This window comes from Rhinoderma darwinii, chromosome 10 (genome assembly GCF_050947455.1).
Source record: "Rhinoderma darwinii isolate aRhiDar2 chromosome 10, aRhiDar2.hap1, whole genome shotgun sequence".
NCBI lineage: Eukaryota > Metazoa > Chordata > Amphibia > Anura > Rhinodermatidae > Rhinoderma > Rhinoderma darwinii.
Genome location: NC_134696.1, coordinates 45,509,245 through 45,529,477, shown reverse-complemented (window position 1 = coordinate 45,529,477; position 20,233 = coordinate 45,509,245). Strand labels below are relative to the sequence as shown.

The following is a 20,233-nucleotide window of genomic DNA, read 5'->3' as shown; positions in this document are numbered from 1 at the left end:
AATAAATAAAAAGAATAATAATTTCAGTGATATGCACACTGGGATGATACGGAAGGGAGATTTATTGTATTTCACTGTCTGATTCAGAATTTGTAATTTGTTGTAATTACACTATATGTACCGCCACCGCTTAAGCATGAAATATTGAGTATAATATATACATTCTTAGAGGAGAAACATCTCTTGAATTTTCGATATATGGAGAGTTAGAAATCCAGAGAAAATAGAGTTCTCGTGTTATTCTAAACCATATGGCACCTTCTTGAGGCTGGATTTAGCCCTGGGTTATAAGAGGATGGTAACGGAGGTAGAGAGAGCCAGCTATGAACCAAAGAGACTCTCCGACCACAGTCCATTGGTAGTGGAATTAAGAAAAGGCCAGGGAAACAGGTAGTGAGATCGAAAATGGACTGATACTGGGCTAATGCAATAATCATCAATGAAACTATATTGCTAAAAATGCGTGAATTTTTTAAAATTAATAATGATTCCGCCCAAAAAAATTATAGTATCGGACACATTTAAGGCCTTTTTTTAGAGGTTTATGCAAGAAATAAATATCACAGCTTAAATTCAAATACCAGAGGGAAAGGAGGAGGTTGGTAGAAGAAAGTGTGCAACTTTCGGCAAGATATGTTAGGGATCCCTCTAATATAAATAAAATGGGGTGGACAAATACACAGAATTTGCTGGAGGAACACATTCTCCAGAAAATATATAGTTCCTCAGCAGCCTGTAAGAGCAAGTGGTTTATGGAGGTAGAGAAACCAGGAATGTTGCTGGTGCAATTGATAAAGAACCATAATCAAAATACTTATATAGGGGCTCTAAGATGCACTTATGGAATTATTAATTACGCTGGCTGAGACCTATGAGAGAGAGAGTCAATGTATACTGCAGATATGACCTTGATATGTAAACAAGAGAAGGACATCTTGGAATCAGGGTCATACAGGTCAATCTCCCTGCTAAATTTAGATATGAAGATCTTAACAAAGGTATCGGCAGAGAGGTTGGCCAGGGTGATCCAAGAAGTCTTGAGAGAAGAGCAAACAGGGTTTGTTTCAGGTAAAACAGCATCATATAATATTCAAAATCTCTTTGCCCTTATGGGGTTGGCGGATGTCAGCAAGAGTGGAGTAGCAATCCTCTCGCTGGTTGTAACGAAAGCATTTGATAGGGTAGAATTTCGTTTTTTGTGGACAAAAATTGAGAAAATCGGGTTTGGACCACAATTTATGAGATGGATGAAATTGATTTATAGGAAACCACAATCTTCAGTATGTATAAACGGGGACAGATCTCCTCCATTCCTGCTGACACGGGGGAACACAACAAGGATGTCCTGTCCCTTTTGCTATTTGCATTTGAGATAGAGGTACTAGCGAACCAAATAAGGAATAGTAGGGATATAAAAGACTTTGAGGTAGGGTTACTGGAATTCAAGGTTTCTCTTCATGCAGACGACCTGATGGTCTTTTTGGAAGATACTTATGAGTCATTCAGAAATGTAGGAGACATAATTAAGATTTACTCAAAATTCTCTGAGCTTATAGTTAATTGGGGAAAATTGGTATTGATGCCTACGGGGAAACTGGATGAAGATAGACTAAAAAGAATAGTACCAAGTACCAAGAGTGCTGGAGGAAAAAAAATCTTTTAAATATTTAGGAATTAATATATCCAGGGAGGTGGGGCAATATGTAGTGTTAAATGAGGTCCCCTTAATCCATAGATGGAGAGCAAAAGTGTCAGTCTGGTCAAAAATGAACTTATCCATGGGCGCTACGAAAAGTTTGATTAGGATGGTGTGGTTACCCCAAGCATTGTATCGTTTTAAAAACTGTCCAGTGGAGCTACCTGAATTTTTTTTCTCAGTTATGTATACCCTGGTGAGGGAACTAATATGGAAAAATGGTAATGCTAGAATAGGGAAACAATATATACAACTTCTGGTCGGTAGGGGTGGATTGGCAGTCCCAAATTGGAAAGCTTACTATTTGGCAGCGCAAGAGTTGGCAGCACTGAGAGAAACTCCAAAAGGAGTAATAGAAATACACAAATGGGTTTATCAATTTGTAGCTAGAACTAGGAAGGGTGGAAGTGGTGGAGGCAGGCCCACACCGTATGCTGTCATGGCTGACGATTTTATATATCTCCTCTGTATGCTGGCATAAAAAATAAAAAATAATAGGCATAAAACACTGGCTAAAAAATCACCTATTTGGGATAACATATTTGTCATAAGTAAAAAAACTAGAGGGGTATAAGTAATGGATAAGATTTGGTATGCAGTTTTTGTATCAGATAAAGGAAAGGAAATAGAGTTAAATCATTTGAGACTCTTTTGGTTTGCATAGTAATAACTCTTTTTTATATATTAGACTAAAATGGATGTTAAAAGATGTAGGGAAGATATATGAAAATAATTTAGAGTATGAAAAAGTAACTACATGGATAGAGTTACATAGTTACATAGTTAGTACGGTTGAAAAAAGACACATGTCCATCAAGTTCAACCAAGGAATGGGAAAGGGAAGGGAAAAATGTCTACACAATTTTTGCGGAGTGTGCAGGGGATAGGAAAGGTGTGATGGCTATGGGGTATGCGGACCCACTAGGCCGCTCCGCCGTAGCAGTGTAGCAGCTGGCCAAACAAAAGTCAATAACAGTCTCTAGGGCAAGAGTACCTGGATAGATTTGGCAAACACTTGGCGTGGCAGAGACTAGGCAGATGACACTTGACACAGATGACACTTGGCACAGATGACACTCTCGACACCGACACAAGATAACGCACTGGAACAAATACAATTATTGGATACGAGATACAGGAAATGAGAACACTAAATTCAGGATACAATTAAGGGACCATTTGCAAAGACTAACATGGGCAGACACAACAACGCTCAGGCAAGGAGAGGAAGGGCAGAGTCCTTTTAAAGTCAAGGGTGTAAAGGGATTGGCTGGGGAACTTTGAGGCCGGTAGTGAGCATGCGTGCATCCCACAGGAAACAGAGGGGAGCTGCAGCCACTTGTGCCGGCGTCTCTGGGGAGGGAGGCGCCGGCATGAAGAAAGTGTCCTCCGGTCGTGGCTGCCAGTAAATAGGACAGTACCCCCCTTATACCCCCTCTTCTTAGGTCCAGAGCTTAAGAGGAACTTCTTGATGAGAGCTGGGGCATTGATGTTCTCTTGTGGCTCTTCTGGCTCCCAAGATCTCTTCTCAGAACCAAACCCTTTCCAGTCTACCAGATAGAAAGTCTTTCCTCCTACCCTCTTGTAGTGTAGCATTTTCTTCACCTTGAAGACGTCAGAAGAACTGCTGGGAGAAACTGAAGAACCAGGAGATTTGCTGTAGCGGTTCAGGACCACAGGCTTTAAGAGGGACACATGGAACGAGTTGGCGATTTTGAGAGTAGGAGGAAGCTGAAGCTTATAGGACGCAGGGTTTATTTGTTGTAGCACCTTGAAGGGACCGAGGAACCTAGGAGCAAATTTGTGGGAAGGGATCTTCAGATGAATGTTCCTTGAAGATAGCCAGACCTTGACTCCGGGGAGAAACTGAAGAGGAACCCTTCTCTTCTTATCAACATATCCTTTCATGCGATCAACTGCCTGAAGAATCGCGGACTTGGTTTGCTGCCAGATGTGAAGAAAAGTCCTGAATGAAGAATTGGCTGCAGGGACTTGAGACATAGTTGGCACCAGAAAAGGAACTCGTGGGTGCTGACTGTATACAATATAGAACGGAGAGGAAGCAGTAGACTCACTTGTATGGTTATTGTAAGAAAATTCCACCCAAGGCAAAATCTATACCCAATTGTCATGTTGGACAGAGACATAATGACCTAATTCTCTAGTACATGGTTGATCCTTTCCACTTGACCGTTAGACTGTGGGTGATAGGCAGATGGGAAGTCCAGATTCACATCCAAAAGATTACACTGGTCTCTCTAAAATTTAGACATGAACTGTATACCCCGGTCAGAAACAATATGAAGAGGTAGTCCATGTAGATGAAAGATGTGTTGAATGAACAGATCTGCCAGACAAGGAGCTGAGGGAAGGTCTGTTAAAGGAACAAAATGTGCCATCTTGGAGAAACGATACACTACTACCCAGATCGTAGTATATCCAGCAGAAGGGGGAATGTGTTGCCAGGGAGCATCCGGCTCTGATGCAAGTTGTAGCAGACTAGCAGGTTCAGAATGAGGGTACTTGTTTAGGGCACAATTAGGAGGAAACAAAGTCCATGACATCCCTAGGTAGCAAGGGCCACCAATAATGACGAACAATAAAGTCCTGAGTTATGCCCCCAGCGGAGAATTATTTTCCTGTCAGCAGGATGGACAAAAATCTTTCCAGGAGGAATGTTCTTGATCTGCAGAGGATTTAGAGCAGTCGTCAGTTTCTAATGACCGAGACAAGGCATTGGCCTTAGCGTTTTTGTTCCCAGGGCGGAAGTGAAGAAGAAATCGAATCTGGCAAAGAACAGTGACCATCTAGCTTGACGAGGGTTTAGTCGCTGTGCAAACTGCACATATGTAAGATTTTTCTGATCTGTGTAGATGATGTGTGAGCAGACCCCTCTAGCAGGTGTCTCCATTCTTCCAAGGCCAACTTGACAGGCCAACTTGACAGCGAGCAATTCCCAAACCCCAATAGAATAGTTGCGCTCAGCAGGAGAGAAGAGTTTGGAGAAGAATCCACAAGATACTGTCTTACCTTTAGAATTCCTTTGAAACAGGAGTGCTCCAGCACCAATGGAAGAGGCATCAACCTCCAGGGAAAACTGTTAAGTAACATCAGGATGACGAAGAACAGAAGCAGATCTGAAGGTGCTCTTGAGGTTGGAGAATGCTGACTCTGCCACTGGGGTCCAGTCCTTAGTGTTCACTCCATTTCTGGTAAGAGCTGAGATGGGAGCGGTAAGGGACGAAAAATTTGGGATGAACTGATGATAAAAATTAGCAAATCCAAGAAATCTCTGTATAGTTCGGGGACCCTGAGGACGTGGCCGTCCCAAGATGGACTTCACCTTTTCCGGATCCATTTGAAGACCACGATCGGAGACAATATAGCCCAGGAAGGGCAAGGACCTCTTTTCAAATACGAACTTCTCCAGTTTGGCGTATAATTTATTCCCCCTTAGCCGCAACAAGACTTGGCGTACATGCTTCCGATGCGTCATCAGATCGGATGAGTAGGTCAATATGTCGTCCAGATTCACCACCACACAGACATACAGATGATCATGGAAGATGTAGTTCTAGATTTCTTGGAACACTGCTGGAGCATTACATAGATGACACTTGGCACAGATGACACTCTTGACACCAACACTAGATAACGGACTAGAAGAAATAAAATTATGGGATATGGGATACAGGAAACGGGAACGCTGGATTCAGAATACAACTAAGGGACCATTTTCAAAAGACTAACATGGGCAGACACAACAACGCTCAGACAAGGAGAGGAAGGGCAAAAGGGAACTTTGCACAGGTGCGCCCGCATCCTACAGGAAATAGAGAGGAGCTGCATTTACGTTTGCCGGCATCTCGGTGGAGGGGGACACAGGCATGAAGAAAGTGTCCTGTGGCTGCCGGTAAGTAAGACATGTCGGCAGTCAACGACTGCGGGCACAACAGATGGTCTACTGTCACTGTTGTATAATAAGTTGATGGATGCACAGGTTAAAAATACACAATTGAAATGTATTGCACATTGACACGAAGATTTTGGAGAAATAAGGAGTGAAACTGAATGTGGTAAAACTATTGGATTGATTCCTAAGGTGTACATAGAATTAAACAAAATGTTATTCTACAAAGATTACATAGACCACCTTTGTTCTTATTTGAAATTGAGTATAAACTGGATGATAAATGCGCAAAATGTGGAGATGGTAGCCAGATTGGGTTCACATGTTTTGGAAGTGTCCCAAATTACACATGTTTTGGAGGGATGTTGTAATAAATATAATTAAGGTGTATGTGTCACGCCTGTGGGGTATTGTGGACCCACTAGGCCGCTCCGCTGTAGCGGAGTAGCAGCTGGCCAAAGTACAGTCAATAACAGTCTCTGGGGTAAAAGTACCTGGGAGAATGTTCAGGCAGATGCTCAGGGTAGCAGACACGTGGCACAGGTGATGCTTGGCGTGGCAGATGATATTAGACTTGGCAGATGATACCAGAGGTGGTGGATGACAGCTGACGTGGCAGATGACACCAGACGTGGCAGATGACACGGAACATGGCAGATGACACGGAACGTGGCAGCTAACAATACGACTCCAGAACTAGATACAGCTCAGGAACAATACAGGAACACTGGGAGCAGGATACAAGTAAGGGACCATTTGCTAGCCTAACATGGGAATACAACAATGTTCAGGCAAGGAGAGGAAGGGCAGAGTCCTTTATATAGTCCAGGAAGTAAGGGGATAAACTAGGGAACATTTAGTTGGCACCCTAGAGGCAGGAGAGTTGGAAATAAATACATGGATGTGTATTCTGAGAGATGTTGGAAATGTGAGAATAGGAACCAATAGGGAAAAAGCAATAAAGCTCCTATTATTTATGGCCAGGAAATGTATTTTAAAACAATGGATCTCAGAGGTAGGACCAAATGTTGGTACCTGGAAGCAATTAACAAAGGTATGTATATATATATATATATATATATATATATATATATATATATATATGGAAAAAATCGAGCAAAGAAGCAGCACTCAATAGCAAAAAATGAAATTTATTCACCCAACACAGCAACGTTTCACTTCCTCCATGGAAGCATTTTCAAGCAATTAGTGAAAAGCACACACAGGTATATATAGGGAGCACAAAGCTCAATTAACAATGCATCTAAATAGCAGCAATTATACACTTCATATTGAAAAAAATACCCCGTGTAACAGTGTAACAAAATATTATATATATGTGTACAAGAGTCAAACATTGACAAATGGTATGAAGAACTTTAAAATTCCAACGAGTGTCATACGTGCCTATAAAATAGTGTAATGCATTAATTGCATATTGATTAATAATCACATTATAATACACAATAGCTGGCACTCACCAATCTGGAGAAACAAGGACATCCTGAACAGAACATGTGTGGAATTAAAATTTCCGGCGTTACAAACACCGAACTGCACATGCCCCAACTCTATCTGTCCATTGGGTAAGGCTATCACATGTGATCTGACTCGCCGTGACGATGCACAGCGACGCAACAGCTGACATGATTACATCACTAGCAGAGGCCCATCAAATCGCACAGTCGTGTTAGGGTCAATGCAACATAATACGCCATGTTTGTTAAGGGCAAATATGCCAGAACTACAGTTTACAGGGTGGAGATACCACTAAAATACCTCTAATGAAGTCGTGAATAACACATTCCGCTAGTCAAGAAGGAGTGTATGAAAACTGTGTATAAGATGCACAGTGGTAGGTTTTGCTCAATTGGAATACCTTATGTCCCAAGAGACAAGAGAACGCCCGCTCGCATAGCGTGCAGAACTCAAGTCCCACGAAGAAATACTCAACCAATGCGATGATCTATCATCAACACAGAGGCGCGTAGTATTACTCCTATTAAGGGATCTCTGGAAAATGAGCAAAAACCTGTACCTTCGAATCAGAACTCCCCCGTTGCGGAGCTATCATTCACGGCTCAAAACGTATATATAAAAAGAGTCAATAAGCAACCCAAATGATACTGAACAAACATAGATGGCAGATGTCGTGGAGCTGTGCAAAATCAACAACATTATTGCAGTTCACATAGATAAAGAAAAATCTAAATAAAAATTTAAATGAAAATTTTTTATTCAATAACACTCTCCTATGACAGAAAAAAAGAGGCCACATGTGTACAGAATTCCTTGTTCCAGTTGGCAAGTGTCTTCCAATATCAATATCGAGACTTCAATCTATAAAAAAGAAGAAAGAAGAGGTATATTAAAAATTACAGTATAATAGCTTTCCTATTCCTATACATCAGACAATATCTAGAGTAGTGAAGGGATCATGAACAGATATCATTAGGCAAAGGAATCCCTAAGGAACGCCGCAGAGGCCAAATCTAAAGGCTGTACATGAAGAGAATGACCTCTCAAAACCATCTGGACCACAATGTCCTAGATGTAATAAAATACTTATTTGAATACATTCAAGGGGTAATCAATATTGAGACCGTTAGGGTAGAGGGAATTTAGTCTATTGATCCACTGAACCTCCCGTTGTTTAAGGATCAATTCCCTATTCCCTCCCCGTTTGAGGGGGGGAACCCTATCAATGATGCAAAATCTAAGTTGTTGTACACTATGACCCATTTCCACAAAATGTCTCGCTACAGGGAGTTCTACCTTCTTTGTACGTATGCTAGACTTATGATTGTTTAATCTCAGTCTACATTCAGTTGTGGTCTCCCCCACACAAATCAAATTACAAGGACATTGAAGAACATAAATAACATAGTCACTTCTGCATGTATAGTAGGAGGTAATCTTATAAGCTCTATCGGTAGTAGGATGCAAAAAAGAACTGCCTTTGAGAATAATCGCACAACTATCACAGGACAGGCAGGGAAAACAACCGTTCCGTGTCGAGTCCTGTTGTCTACCTCTGCCCTGAACATTCCTTGTACTGACATCCGTCACGACCAATCTGTCCCTTAAATTGCGGGGTCTTCTGTATGAAAATAAAGGAGGGGATTGAAATTCTATCACTTTATCATAGTAGTTACTCAGAATTCCCCAATGTTTTCTGATAATATTTGCCACATTAGGACTGCATACACTGAATGTGGAAACCATAGGGAGTCTATCCATTTTCTGCTGAATCTTCTTCCTATCCTGCCCTAGTTGGGCCCTATCCACTCGTTTAACTCTTTCCAGATGTGTCTTAAGAAGACGCTCTGGGTATCCTCTGTCTATGAACTTCCTAACCATCGTATTGAGTTTATGGTCTAAACTAATGGGATCATCAACAATCCGTTTAACCCTCAATAGCTGACTATACGGTAGAGATTTGATCATCCCCTTAGGGTGATGACTGTCAAAGCTGAGTAGATTGTTGCAGTCCGTGTCTTTAACAAATAAATCAGTTACAAGTTTATTATTTTGTATGCATACCAAGGTATCAAGAAATTGGACCTGACTATCAGAAACAACCATAGTGAATTGAATGTCGGAGTCTATCAAGTTTAAATGCTCAAAAAAACTGTTCAAACCAAGCAGGTCCCCTGTCCAAATGAGGAAGACGTCATCTATGTATCGCCACCACCCAAGTACCGAAGTGAAGTGGTGGGATACATAGATCGACGTCTCCTCCATGTCAGCCATGACAATATTGGCATACGTAGGGGCCACATTGGACCCCATAGCCGTTCCACGAAGTTGCATAAAATATTCATCATTGAACAGAAAGTGATTACAGGTAAGTACTATATCCAGCAAGCCCATCAAAAACTCTTTGCACTCACAGGAAAATTCAGTTCCATCAAGTGCTTTGCTCACACTCATCATACCCCTCGTATGGGTGATGGAAGTGTACAAGCTGGTCACATCAAATGAGACCAGCAAAGCCCCATTAGGAATCTCAATATCTCTAATTCTGCTCAGAAAATCCGCCGTATCCCTAATATAAGATCTAGCAGATATGGCAAAATTTCTCAAAACCGTATCAAGGAAAATGGCAGGGGGGCTAAGAAGCGATTCCCTGCCTGAGACTATGGGTCTCCCTGTGGGGTTGACAATACTTTTATGTATTTTGGGCAGACAGTACAGTATAGGAGTTATCGGATATGCAGGTGTTAAAAAGGTATACAGATCCCTGTCTATCATATCATTAGCAAAGGCATTGTCAACCAACACTCTTATTCGTTTCTGAATATCTTTCATAGGATCTATCGAAATCCTCCTATATACAGCTGTGTCATTCAACTGTCTATAAACTTCCTGTAAATAAAGGGATCGGTCCATAACAACGACCGCACCCCCTTTGTCGGCAGGTTTGATGATGAGGTCACCGTTATGGATCAACCCCTCAAGTGCCACTTTTTCTCTAACAGATAGATTGTACGGAGTGTGCAAAGATAGCCCAGAGAGACATTCACGTTTAAAATCTACAACATCCTTCAGGACGGAGGAGATAAACGTTTCAACCACCTGTATACAAGTTGGCGGCTGTGAACTGCTTTTATTAAACAAACCCCATTTGCTAGCCTAAGGGACCATTTGCTAGCCTAACATGGGAATACAACAATGTTCAGGCAAGGAGAGGAAGGGCAGAGTCCTTTATATAGTCCAGGAAGTAAGGGGATAAACTAGGGAACATTTAGTTGGCACCCTAGAGGCAGGAGAGTTGGAAATAAATACATGGATGTGTATTCTGAGAGATGTTGGAAATGTGAGAATAGGAACCAATAGGGAAAAAGCAATAAAGCTCCTATTATTTATGGCCAGGAAATGTATTTTAAAACAATGGATCTCAGAGGTAGGACCAAATGTTGGTACCTGGAAGCAATTAACAAAGGTATGTATATATATATATATATATATATATATATATATATATATATATATACCTATTTTTCTTGCTGTGTGTATATATATATATATATATATATATATATATATATATACAGAAAGAAAAATTTGGGTCATGAGAAATCCGAAGTGGATGGGATTTAATAGTGTATGGGGAACCTGGCTTGAAGCGCATGAATAAAATACTCGTGGAAATGAGCCATCTAGGTAAAAGTAAGAGATATTATAGAACCTTGTGCAGGTTTTTTAGTTTTTTGTCCTTTTGCTTCCTTGCCCCTTTTTCCTCTTCCTCCAACGCCTCCTGCATCCTCATTCTTGGGGGGGGGGGGATTGGGATGGGTTAGGGGTATTAAATGTAAAATGTGTTGATATGCATTTTTGTGTAAATAAAAATGTATGTATGTTATGCTATGGAAAAACAAAAATAAAGATTTTTAAAAGCAAAAAAAAAAAATCCTTCTGAAGTAAATACGTAGTATAATCCTACTCTCAGAATGGTCCCAGCTCTACAATGTCATCTTAAAGGGGTATTTCTACATCAGACATTTATGGCATAGCCACATAAATGTCTGATAAGTGGGTGTCCCAACTCTGGAATCTCTATCTATAGGGAGAATGAGGGTCCACTATTTCTTTAAAAAAAAATATATATATAACAGAGAAGTGAGACCAAATGGAGAAGTGGTCAACAATGTATGTGATTCTCTCCAATAGACAGCAGACCCCACGTCCTTCCGATAGGGGTTTCAGAGGAGGGAACATTCCTTCATTTCTATTAAGAATTAATCTAATTTTCCACTAACACATGTTATTGTTTTACATGTTATTATTATATTATTATATTTATATGTTGAGGATTAAAACTGTGATTTGGTTCTGTTTATCAGTGAGGTATCGTTCTGGAACAAGGCCAGGATGAGGGGAAGGCTGAGTAGGCGCTACTGGTTTAAGCGTAGCGCAATTTATGGATTTAACATAGCAAAAACAATTCTCTACGTGACTGGTATAGTGCCAGGGGACTGGCGCAGGGCAAATGTGGTGCCTATTTTCAAAAAGGGCTCTAGGTCTTCCCCGGGTAATTATAGACCAGTAAGCTTAACATCCATCGTGGGGAAAATGTTTGAGGGGCTATTGAGGGACTATATACAGGATTATGTGACAAAAAATAGTATTATAAGTGACAGCCAGCACTGTTTTACTAAGGACAGAAGTTGTCAAACTAACCTGGTTTGTTTTTATGAAGAGGTGAGTAGAAGCCTAGACAGAGGGGCCGCTGTGGATATAGTGTTCTTGGACTTTGCAAAGGCATTTGACACTGTCCCCCATAGACGCCTAATGGGTAAATTAAAGAGACTCTGACACCACATTATAAGTGCCCTGTCTCCTACATAAGGAGATCGGCGCTGTAATGTAGGTGACAGTAATGCTTTTTATTTAAAAAAACGATCTTTTTTCACAAAGTTAGCAGCGATTTAAGTTTATGCTAATGAGCTTTTTCTTAATGCCCAAGTGGGCGTACATTTACTTTCGACCAAGTGGGCGTTGTACAGAGGAGTGCATGACGCTGACCAATCAGCATCATGCACTCCTCTCCATTCATTTACACTGCACTAGCGATATAGATATATCGCTATGTGCAGCCTCATACACAAGCCCTAACATTACTACAGTGTCCTGATAATGAATACACATGAAATCCAGCCTGGACGTCATGTGTACTCAGAATCCTGACACTTCTGAATCTTTTTTTGTGAGATTCCGGCAAGTGACACCAAATCTCGTTTAGCTCCGAGATCTCGCGAGATTTCGTATCCGTTGCTGGAATCTCACAAAAAAGATTCAGAAGTGTCAGGATTCTGAGTACACATGACGTCCAGGCTGGATTTCATGTGTATTCATTATCAGGACACTGTAGTAATGTTAGGGCTTGTGTATGAGGCTGCACATAGCGATATATCTATATCGCTAGTGCAGTGTAAATGAATGGAGAGGAGTGCATGATGCTGATTGGTCAGCGTCATGCACTCCTCTGTACAACGCCCACTTGGTCGAAAGTAAAAGTTCGCCCACTTGGGCATTAAGAAAGCTCATTAGCATAAACTTAAATCGCTCCTAACTTTGTGAAAAAAGATCGTTTTTTTAAATAAAAAGCATTACTGTCACCTACATTACAGCGCCCATCTCCTTATGTAGGAGACATGGCACTTATAATGTGGTGACAGAGTCTCTTTAAGGACTATTGTTAAGGATCTGCCAGGCACAGCTTCTGCATCCACGCCCATAGGTAATCAGTCTGCACCTGCTTCTATGTCTGTGAGACTGACTCCATCTTCCACCACTCAGGATGGCAGGCTTAGGAGTGGGAGAGCCTATCACAGTCTGGCCAGACGGAGCTAGCTCCCGCCCTCTGTCTATTTATACATGCCTTTCCTGTTCCTCCTTGCTTGTGATTCTTCTCTGTTGGTTTCCTGGCCCTGCTGCAGCTTCTGTACTATTTGACCCTGCTTCATATGACCCTGGCTTACTGACTACTCTTCTGCTCTGTGTTTGGTACCTCGTACACTCCTGGTTTGACTCGGCTCGTTTACTTCTCTTGTTGCTCACGGTGTTGCCGTGGGCAACTGCCCCGTTTCCCTTTGTTCTGTGTCTCCTTGTCTGGTTGTCTGTCGTGCACTTACTGAGTGTAGGGACCATCGCCCAGTTGTACCCCGTCGCCTAGGGCGGGTCGTTGCAAGTAGGCAGGGACTGAGTGTCGGGTAGATTATGGCTCACTTGTCTGTTTCCCTATCCCTGTCATTACAACTATAGGTTTAGAAAATCTAGTTTGTAATTGGATTGAGAATTGGCTCAAGGACCGTATCCAGAGAGTTGTGGTCAATGATTCCTACTCTGAATGGTCCCCGGTTATAAGTGGTGTACCCCAGGGTTCAGTGCTGGGACCACTATTATTAAACTTATTTATTAATGATATAGAGGATGGGATTAATAGCACTATTTCTATTTTTGCAGATGACACCAAGCTATGTAATATAGTTCAATCTATGGAAGATGTTTGTGAATTGCAAGCAGATTTAAACAAACTAAGTGTTTGGGCATCCACTTGGCAGATGAAGTTTAATGTAGATAAATGTAAAGTTATGCATCTGGGTACCAACAACCTGCATGCATCATATGTCCTAGGGGAAGCTACACTGGGGGAGTCACTTGTTGAGAAGGATCTGGGTGTACTTGTAGATCATAAACTAAATAACAGCATGCAATGTCAATCAGCTGCTTCAAAGGCCAGCAGGATATTGTTGTGTATTAAAAGAGGCATGGAATCGCGGAACAGGGATGTAATATTGCCACTTTACAAAGCATTAGTGAGGCCTCATCTAGAATATGCAGTTCAGTTCTGGGCTCCAGTTCATAGAAAGGATGCCCTGGAGTTGGAAAAAATACAAAGAAGAGCAACGAAGCTAATAAGGGGCATGGAGAATCTAAGTTAAGAGGAAAGATTAAAAGAACTAAACCTATTTAGTCTTGAAAAAAGACGACTAAAGGGGGACATGATTAATTTATATAAATATATTAATGGCACATACAAAAAATATGGTGAAATCCTGTTTCATGTAAAACCCCCTCAACAAACAAGGGGGCACTCCCTCCGTCTGGAGAAAAAAAGGTTCAACCTGCAGAGGCGACAAGCCTTCTTTACTGTGAGAACTGTGAATCTATGGAATAGCCTACCGCAGGAGCTGGTCACAGCAGGGACAGTAGATGGCTTTAAAAAAGGGTTAGATAATTTCCTAGAACAAAAAAGTATTAGCTCCTATGTGTAGAAATGTTTTCCTTCCCTTTTCCCGTTCCTTGGTTGAACTTGATGGACATGTGTCTTTTTTCAGCCATACTAACTATGTAACTATGTAACATTAACATTTCTTTGTACAAAAAACTGGACATTGCGTCCGAGCGTCTGATAACGATGCAGGTGCCGGGGTATGATGGAAGCTTTGTTTTAGTGTATTTTTATTTTTTTTATTACCGCATATAGTGTGAACATATTACACAGCAATGTATAGAAGTTTCCATCACTCACTGTTACCAGTGGGCCTCACAATCGAAACTCCCTATGTTATTTGGTATGTGAGAAAGGAAACCCATATGCCAGAGGAAACCCACGATAACACAGGGAGAACAATCAAACTCCATGCAATTGTTATATTTTGTGTAAGAGAGGTGAGGAATGGAGCTGGAGAGGAGTTGCAAAAAACTATGGACCTACTAGATATATGTGAAAGGGATTAGGGTGGATGGCAATGGGGAGTATATATTTTAATAAAGAACGTCAGAGATTGGTGAGGAAGGGGGCGACAGGGAATGAATGATGGCCCATCCCACCGCTATAATGCTGAAAATCACATGGGGCACATTTTGAAACCCTTGTCTTAGGCAAGAAGAGAGCTTGTCCTACCCCTGTTATGCAGTTTCCAAAATCAAAGAACTGAGCTGTTTCTTTTCTATTCCCTCAGTACATTACTTTCTTGCCTTAGTGCAAGGTTTAGTTACATTCTTGACAAGCGGTGACTGGGCTTGACCTTGAAAGGAAATGTTTTACTGTAACTCAGTCAACCAAAACAAAAGAAATCTTAGGGTATGTTCAGAGTTTTTTGCAGGCATAAAAATCTGCCTCAAAATTCCTTCAAGAATTTTGAGGCAGATTTTGACCTGCCTGCACTTTCTTTGCTGGGTTATTTGCAGTGCTTTTCGTGGCGCTTTTTGGCCACGGCCAATGAGCACTGTGGGCAAAAAACGCTGTGAAAACCGCTTTTTCTGCCTCCCATTGATGTCAACGGGAGGTCAGAGATGGAAACGCAGAAAGAAAGACGCTTTTTTTTCCTGCAAACATTTTTTTCTTGCGGGAAAAAAACGCCTCTGCCTCCCACTGAAATCAATGGGAAGCGGTTTCAGATGCTTTTTGGCGCTGTTTCCGACGCGGTTTCCTCGTCAAAAACAGCGCCAACTTGCCTTTATTATGACCAATGTTCAAACTGATTCATAATTCAGCTGCCTGTCAATTTTTTTATCAAATAAATTGCTGAATTATAAAGGAAGTACTTCCCATGGACCAAAATAAAAAATAATTCTACATAGTCATTGAACACAGTGTATAGTGATGACATTCTCAGTTAGGGTCCATGCATTCAGCAAAGCCATGTGCATGGCAGTACGTGGAGTCTCTATAGACCTGTAGGCACTCCGTGTGTTACTGTATGGTGTCTCTATGGGCACTGCACTGTTCCATAGAAAAGTGACGAATACCTCCATAATATGTGATGGAGCATGAAATGACTTTTTTCTTATGGATTCTTGCAGAATCCATGTGGAAAAAAAAACTCCAAGTTCGTCCGCAGTATGAGCATTTAGCAGTAGGCTTACTAACAGTACTATGTAAAACTGCTGATACCATAAGTAAAGCATATTGAGTTGAGACAAACTAGGCTTTACTACGTCTAAGGCTGGGTTCACACGACCTATTTTCAGGCGTAAACGAGACGTATTATGCCTCGATTTACGCCTGCAAATAGGGCTCCAATACGTCAGCTAACATCTGCCCCTTCATTTGAATGGGTTTGCCGACGTACTGTGGCGACGACCTGTAATTTACGCGTCGTTATTTGACAGTTGTCAAACGACGACGCGGAAAATGACTGACTCGTCAAAGAAGTGCAGGACACTTCTTTGGACGTAATTTGAGCCGTTTTTCATTGAATTCAATGAAGAACAGCTCAAATATACGGCCGTCAAAGACGCCTCGCATAATGCGAGGAGAAGCATTTACGTCTGAAACGACAGAGCTGTTTTCTCCTGAAAACAGTCTGTAATTTCAGATGTAAAAGGCAGCTATCGTGTGCACATACCCTAACAATTTCCGTTCTGCCACAAGTGCTGCTACATCTGACAAAATGAGCTACTGCATCTAAGAAGCTAAGTTCTACATCTGACATCCAAGTTTTGCTTCATCTGTATGTCGGTGCACACTATATAAAAGGCCACTATATCACTTTAGGTTATTTTAAATCTGTTCTCCTACCTGGACAAACACGTCTTGCCGAAAGAAATGATGACCAACAAAGACTTTGAACATCTCCAGTTATTATGTGCTGCGCTAGATATCTCCGCTGTTGGATGAGAATAAGGCAAATAAAGAATAAGGTAAATAAGGAACAGTGGTGCAGTCCTCCCACATTAAACTGTATTATATGTATATTGTTTTTTCAAGTAAGAATCAGAGAGGAACCACCTTGGATCAATTATAAATAGGATCCACCAATGCTAGTCAACGTGAAGCACCGCCTGTTGTCCCTGCATGCAATATCTTGCCAGTCGTAAATAACATTGTTCACTTGAGGCAACTTGTACAAAAGGTACGGATAATTTCTAGTTATTAGGGACATTACAACATTTTAATGACTTTGGATCACGTTACATCAATGAACAGATGGATAGTGATTTCGAGTCTTAACAATGTTTCCTCCAACAGGTTATGAAAAATCTTGACTTTTAGATATGGGATGGAACCTCACCCCTTAGCAAAGCGACCCCAACTACAGATGGCATACAATCCTAAATATTGCTTTCAAAGTATGAGCCTCTATAGTCTGTTGTTACATACCAGTTACTGTGCACACAATGCCTACAAACCTCTCAGCATTTCCTTCCCTAATACCCTTCTTTTTTTCGATTATTTTCTATCCAATATTGCAGTCAAAACTTTCAGAAATATATAAAGAATTCCTCTAAATGTATCCCAGAGACAACTGACTGCAAAAAAAATCCTCCCCACTTCACTATTCTGCAATAGGAGGCCAAAAACAGTAAACCATTCCCCCTTTGCTACATCTGACCCCTTGGCACCTGTCTGACAAAAATGGAAGAAATCAGCAAGAAATGTTCTCTGCAAGTGTTCCACAAAATTTATTGTTTCAGGAGCATGCAGAAAATCCTGCTGACCGACAAAAAGTGTGAGCAAGTTCTTATTCTGTTTACAGTACATCCATTTCTAGGTTTAGTGTTCCTTTAAAGAGGCTCTGTCACCACATTATAAGTGCCCTATCTCCTACATAATCTCATCGGCGCTGGAATGTAGATAACAGCAGTTGTTTTTATTTTGAAAAACGATCATTTTTTAGCAAGTTATGAGCAATTTTAGATTTATGCTAATTCGTTTCTTAAAGACCAACTGGGCGTGTTTTTACTTTTGACCAAGTGGGTGTTGTAAAGAAGTGTATGAGGCTGACCAATCAGTGACCAATCGGCGTCATACACTTCTCATTGTTCCAGCCCATTGTTCCAGCCCAGCTTCTTTCACTGCACAATCTCACTGCGCTGCGGATCATGCTGGGCTGGAACAATGAGAAGTGTATGAGGCTGATTGGTCACTGATTGGTCAGCATCATACACTTCTTTACAACACCAACTTGGTCAAAAGTAAAAACACGCCCAGTTGGTCTTTAAGAAACGAATTAGCATAAATCTAAAATTGCTCATAACTTGCTAAAAAATGATCGTTTTTTAAAATAACCACTGCTGTTATCTACATTCCAGCGCCGATCAGATTATGCAGGAGATAGGGCACTTATAATCTGGTGACAGAGCCTCTTTAGGTGCATTTGCATATCTAGGTGCAGCCTGTGGGATGTGTTTAGCACCTACATCTCCCATGTAACCCCATATGATAAAATTTGCATGTGACATAATGGCTGTAAAAAACAAAAGATTTGTTTTGTGTCGCCACATTCTGAGAGCCATAACTTTTTTATATATTCGTTTGCGGTACATGCGACTTTTTGATCACTTTTTAATCCATTTTTTTTAAACTAATGTGACCAAAAAACAGCAATTCTGACGGTTTTTAATAATTTTTTTACGTTGTTCACTGTGTGGGTTATTTTTTAATAGTTTAGATATTTGCGGACGCGGCGATAACACTTATGTTAATTTTTTTTTTTTTAACATTACTTTAGGGAAAAAAAGAGAAAAATGTGCTGGTGATAATGATAATTTTTTTATGGTCTCACGATTGATGAAGTGTGTTAACATGCCTTAAAGGGGTATTCCCACCTGAAGCATGTAGTATTCCCATCCTAATGGGTATGCCATAAATGAATGATTGGTGCAGATTCCACCTCTGATACACTTACGTACTGGAAGGACAGGGATCTGGGGAACTCCTGATCTCTGTTCGCCGATTCCCGGTCACTGCATTTCATATACATTTCAACGGAGAAGAGGCCACGTTTGCATGTGGCACTCTTTATTGAAGTCTATGGAAATCACGAAAGGGCCGACTAAGTAGCTTCCCCATTCTCCCGATAGGAGAGCGATATACATGCCTAAGACTAAAATACTCTTTTAATGTTTCCATAACACAACATGTTAGGTTAGGTTTCTCCTTTTGGTATCTGAGGTAGTTATAATGAGTTGACCTGTAGACTGAAAGCAGGTAACCAATGTCTACATCATAATGGACCCAGGAAATCCATAGTCTTTATTAGGAAAACAAACAAGCAATACAAACAAAATGATCATTACGGAGCTGCCCTCTACTGCAAATGTTTGTTTTCCAAGTTTATAGTAACTGGAGTCAATGCAGTGGCCTGAAGACTATTCAATAGATGCAATAGTATGCCACAAGGACACAAAAGCCATAATACAATTTATGAATAGGATTTTAAATAAAGCCACACACATCCTATAGAGGTTTGGTTGCCATTGCATCCGTCCCAGTCAACGTTAATTAATGGAGGCGGGTAATCTCAGCAGGCAACATGACAATAAGCTACATATTCATGAAATTCTATTATATAATGGCTTTACATGGTCGAAAGGGCTTTCTTGTAGCCTTGAAGGTTTTGACTCCTAAACAAACATTATATTTATCAGACAATTGCCTACTGAAGAGCCAAAATTGTGTAAATGTAAAATACAATATGCAGTATATCTCCAATAATCCAGAATGCTTGTGTCTACTAATACGCCATTTTATTTTAAATATATTTGAAATTTATTTGAAATTCCAAACAATTGGATGTTTTGGTCAATACAGATTTAGATAGATAGATAGATAGATAGATAGATAGATAGATAGACAGACAGACAGACAGACAGACAGACAGACAGACAGATAGATAGATAGATAGATAGATAGATAGATAGATAGATAGATAGATAGATAGATAGATAGATAGATAGATAGATAGATAGATAGATAGATAGACAGATAGACAGATAGACTAGGGCTGGAAGGCCCTCACATACTATTATACTCAATTGTATACGGCTCCTTAGGATGCGGATACAATTGACTTCACTGGCGAGACAAGGAAACCATCAGTTCCCTTCCTTGCCCTTCTGCGTTTTTGTCGTGATGCAGGCAGCGCGATTATGTCATTTTGCCCCCTGCGTTATAACGCTGGAGCAGGCCTGGTCAGAAGAGACTAAACCTGCATTTCTAGAAAAGAGGACGGCACGGGAATGGGACACATGAGTGCTTATTACAGCCTGCGGCACTCTCTACAGGGGACATTGTGACACTATCTACGGGGGCACTATCTACAGCGGTGGGACGGTGTCCGCTGGTTTTTACGCTACTAGTAGTGTCCAACAGATGTCCACTAGCCTAGCCC

At 40.9% G+C, this 20,233-nt stretch overlaps 1 protein-coding gene across 1 annotated transcript in view; it reads right to left on the bottom strand.

The window, feature by feature from the left end:
- The window catches only part of LOC142662018 (transient receptor potential cation channel subfamily M member 4-like), a 132,237-nt gene that overhangs the window by 87,797 nt on the left and 24,207 nt on the right, over positions 1-20,233 (bottom strand). Inside the window, exon 3 of the mRNA XM_075839829.1 lies at positions 16,639-16,726. Coding sequence (XP_075695944.1) covers positions 16,639-16,692 — 54 coding nt within the window. The 5' untranslated portion in view covers positions 16,693-16,726. The remainder of the gene's footprint in view (positions 1-16,638; positions 16,727-20,233) is intronic.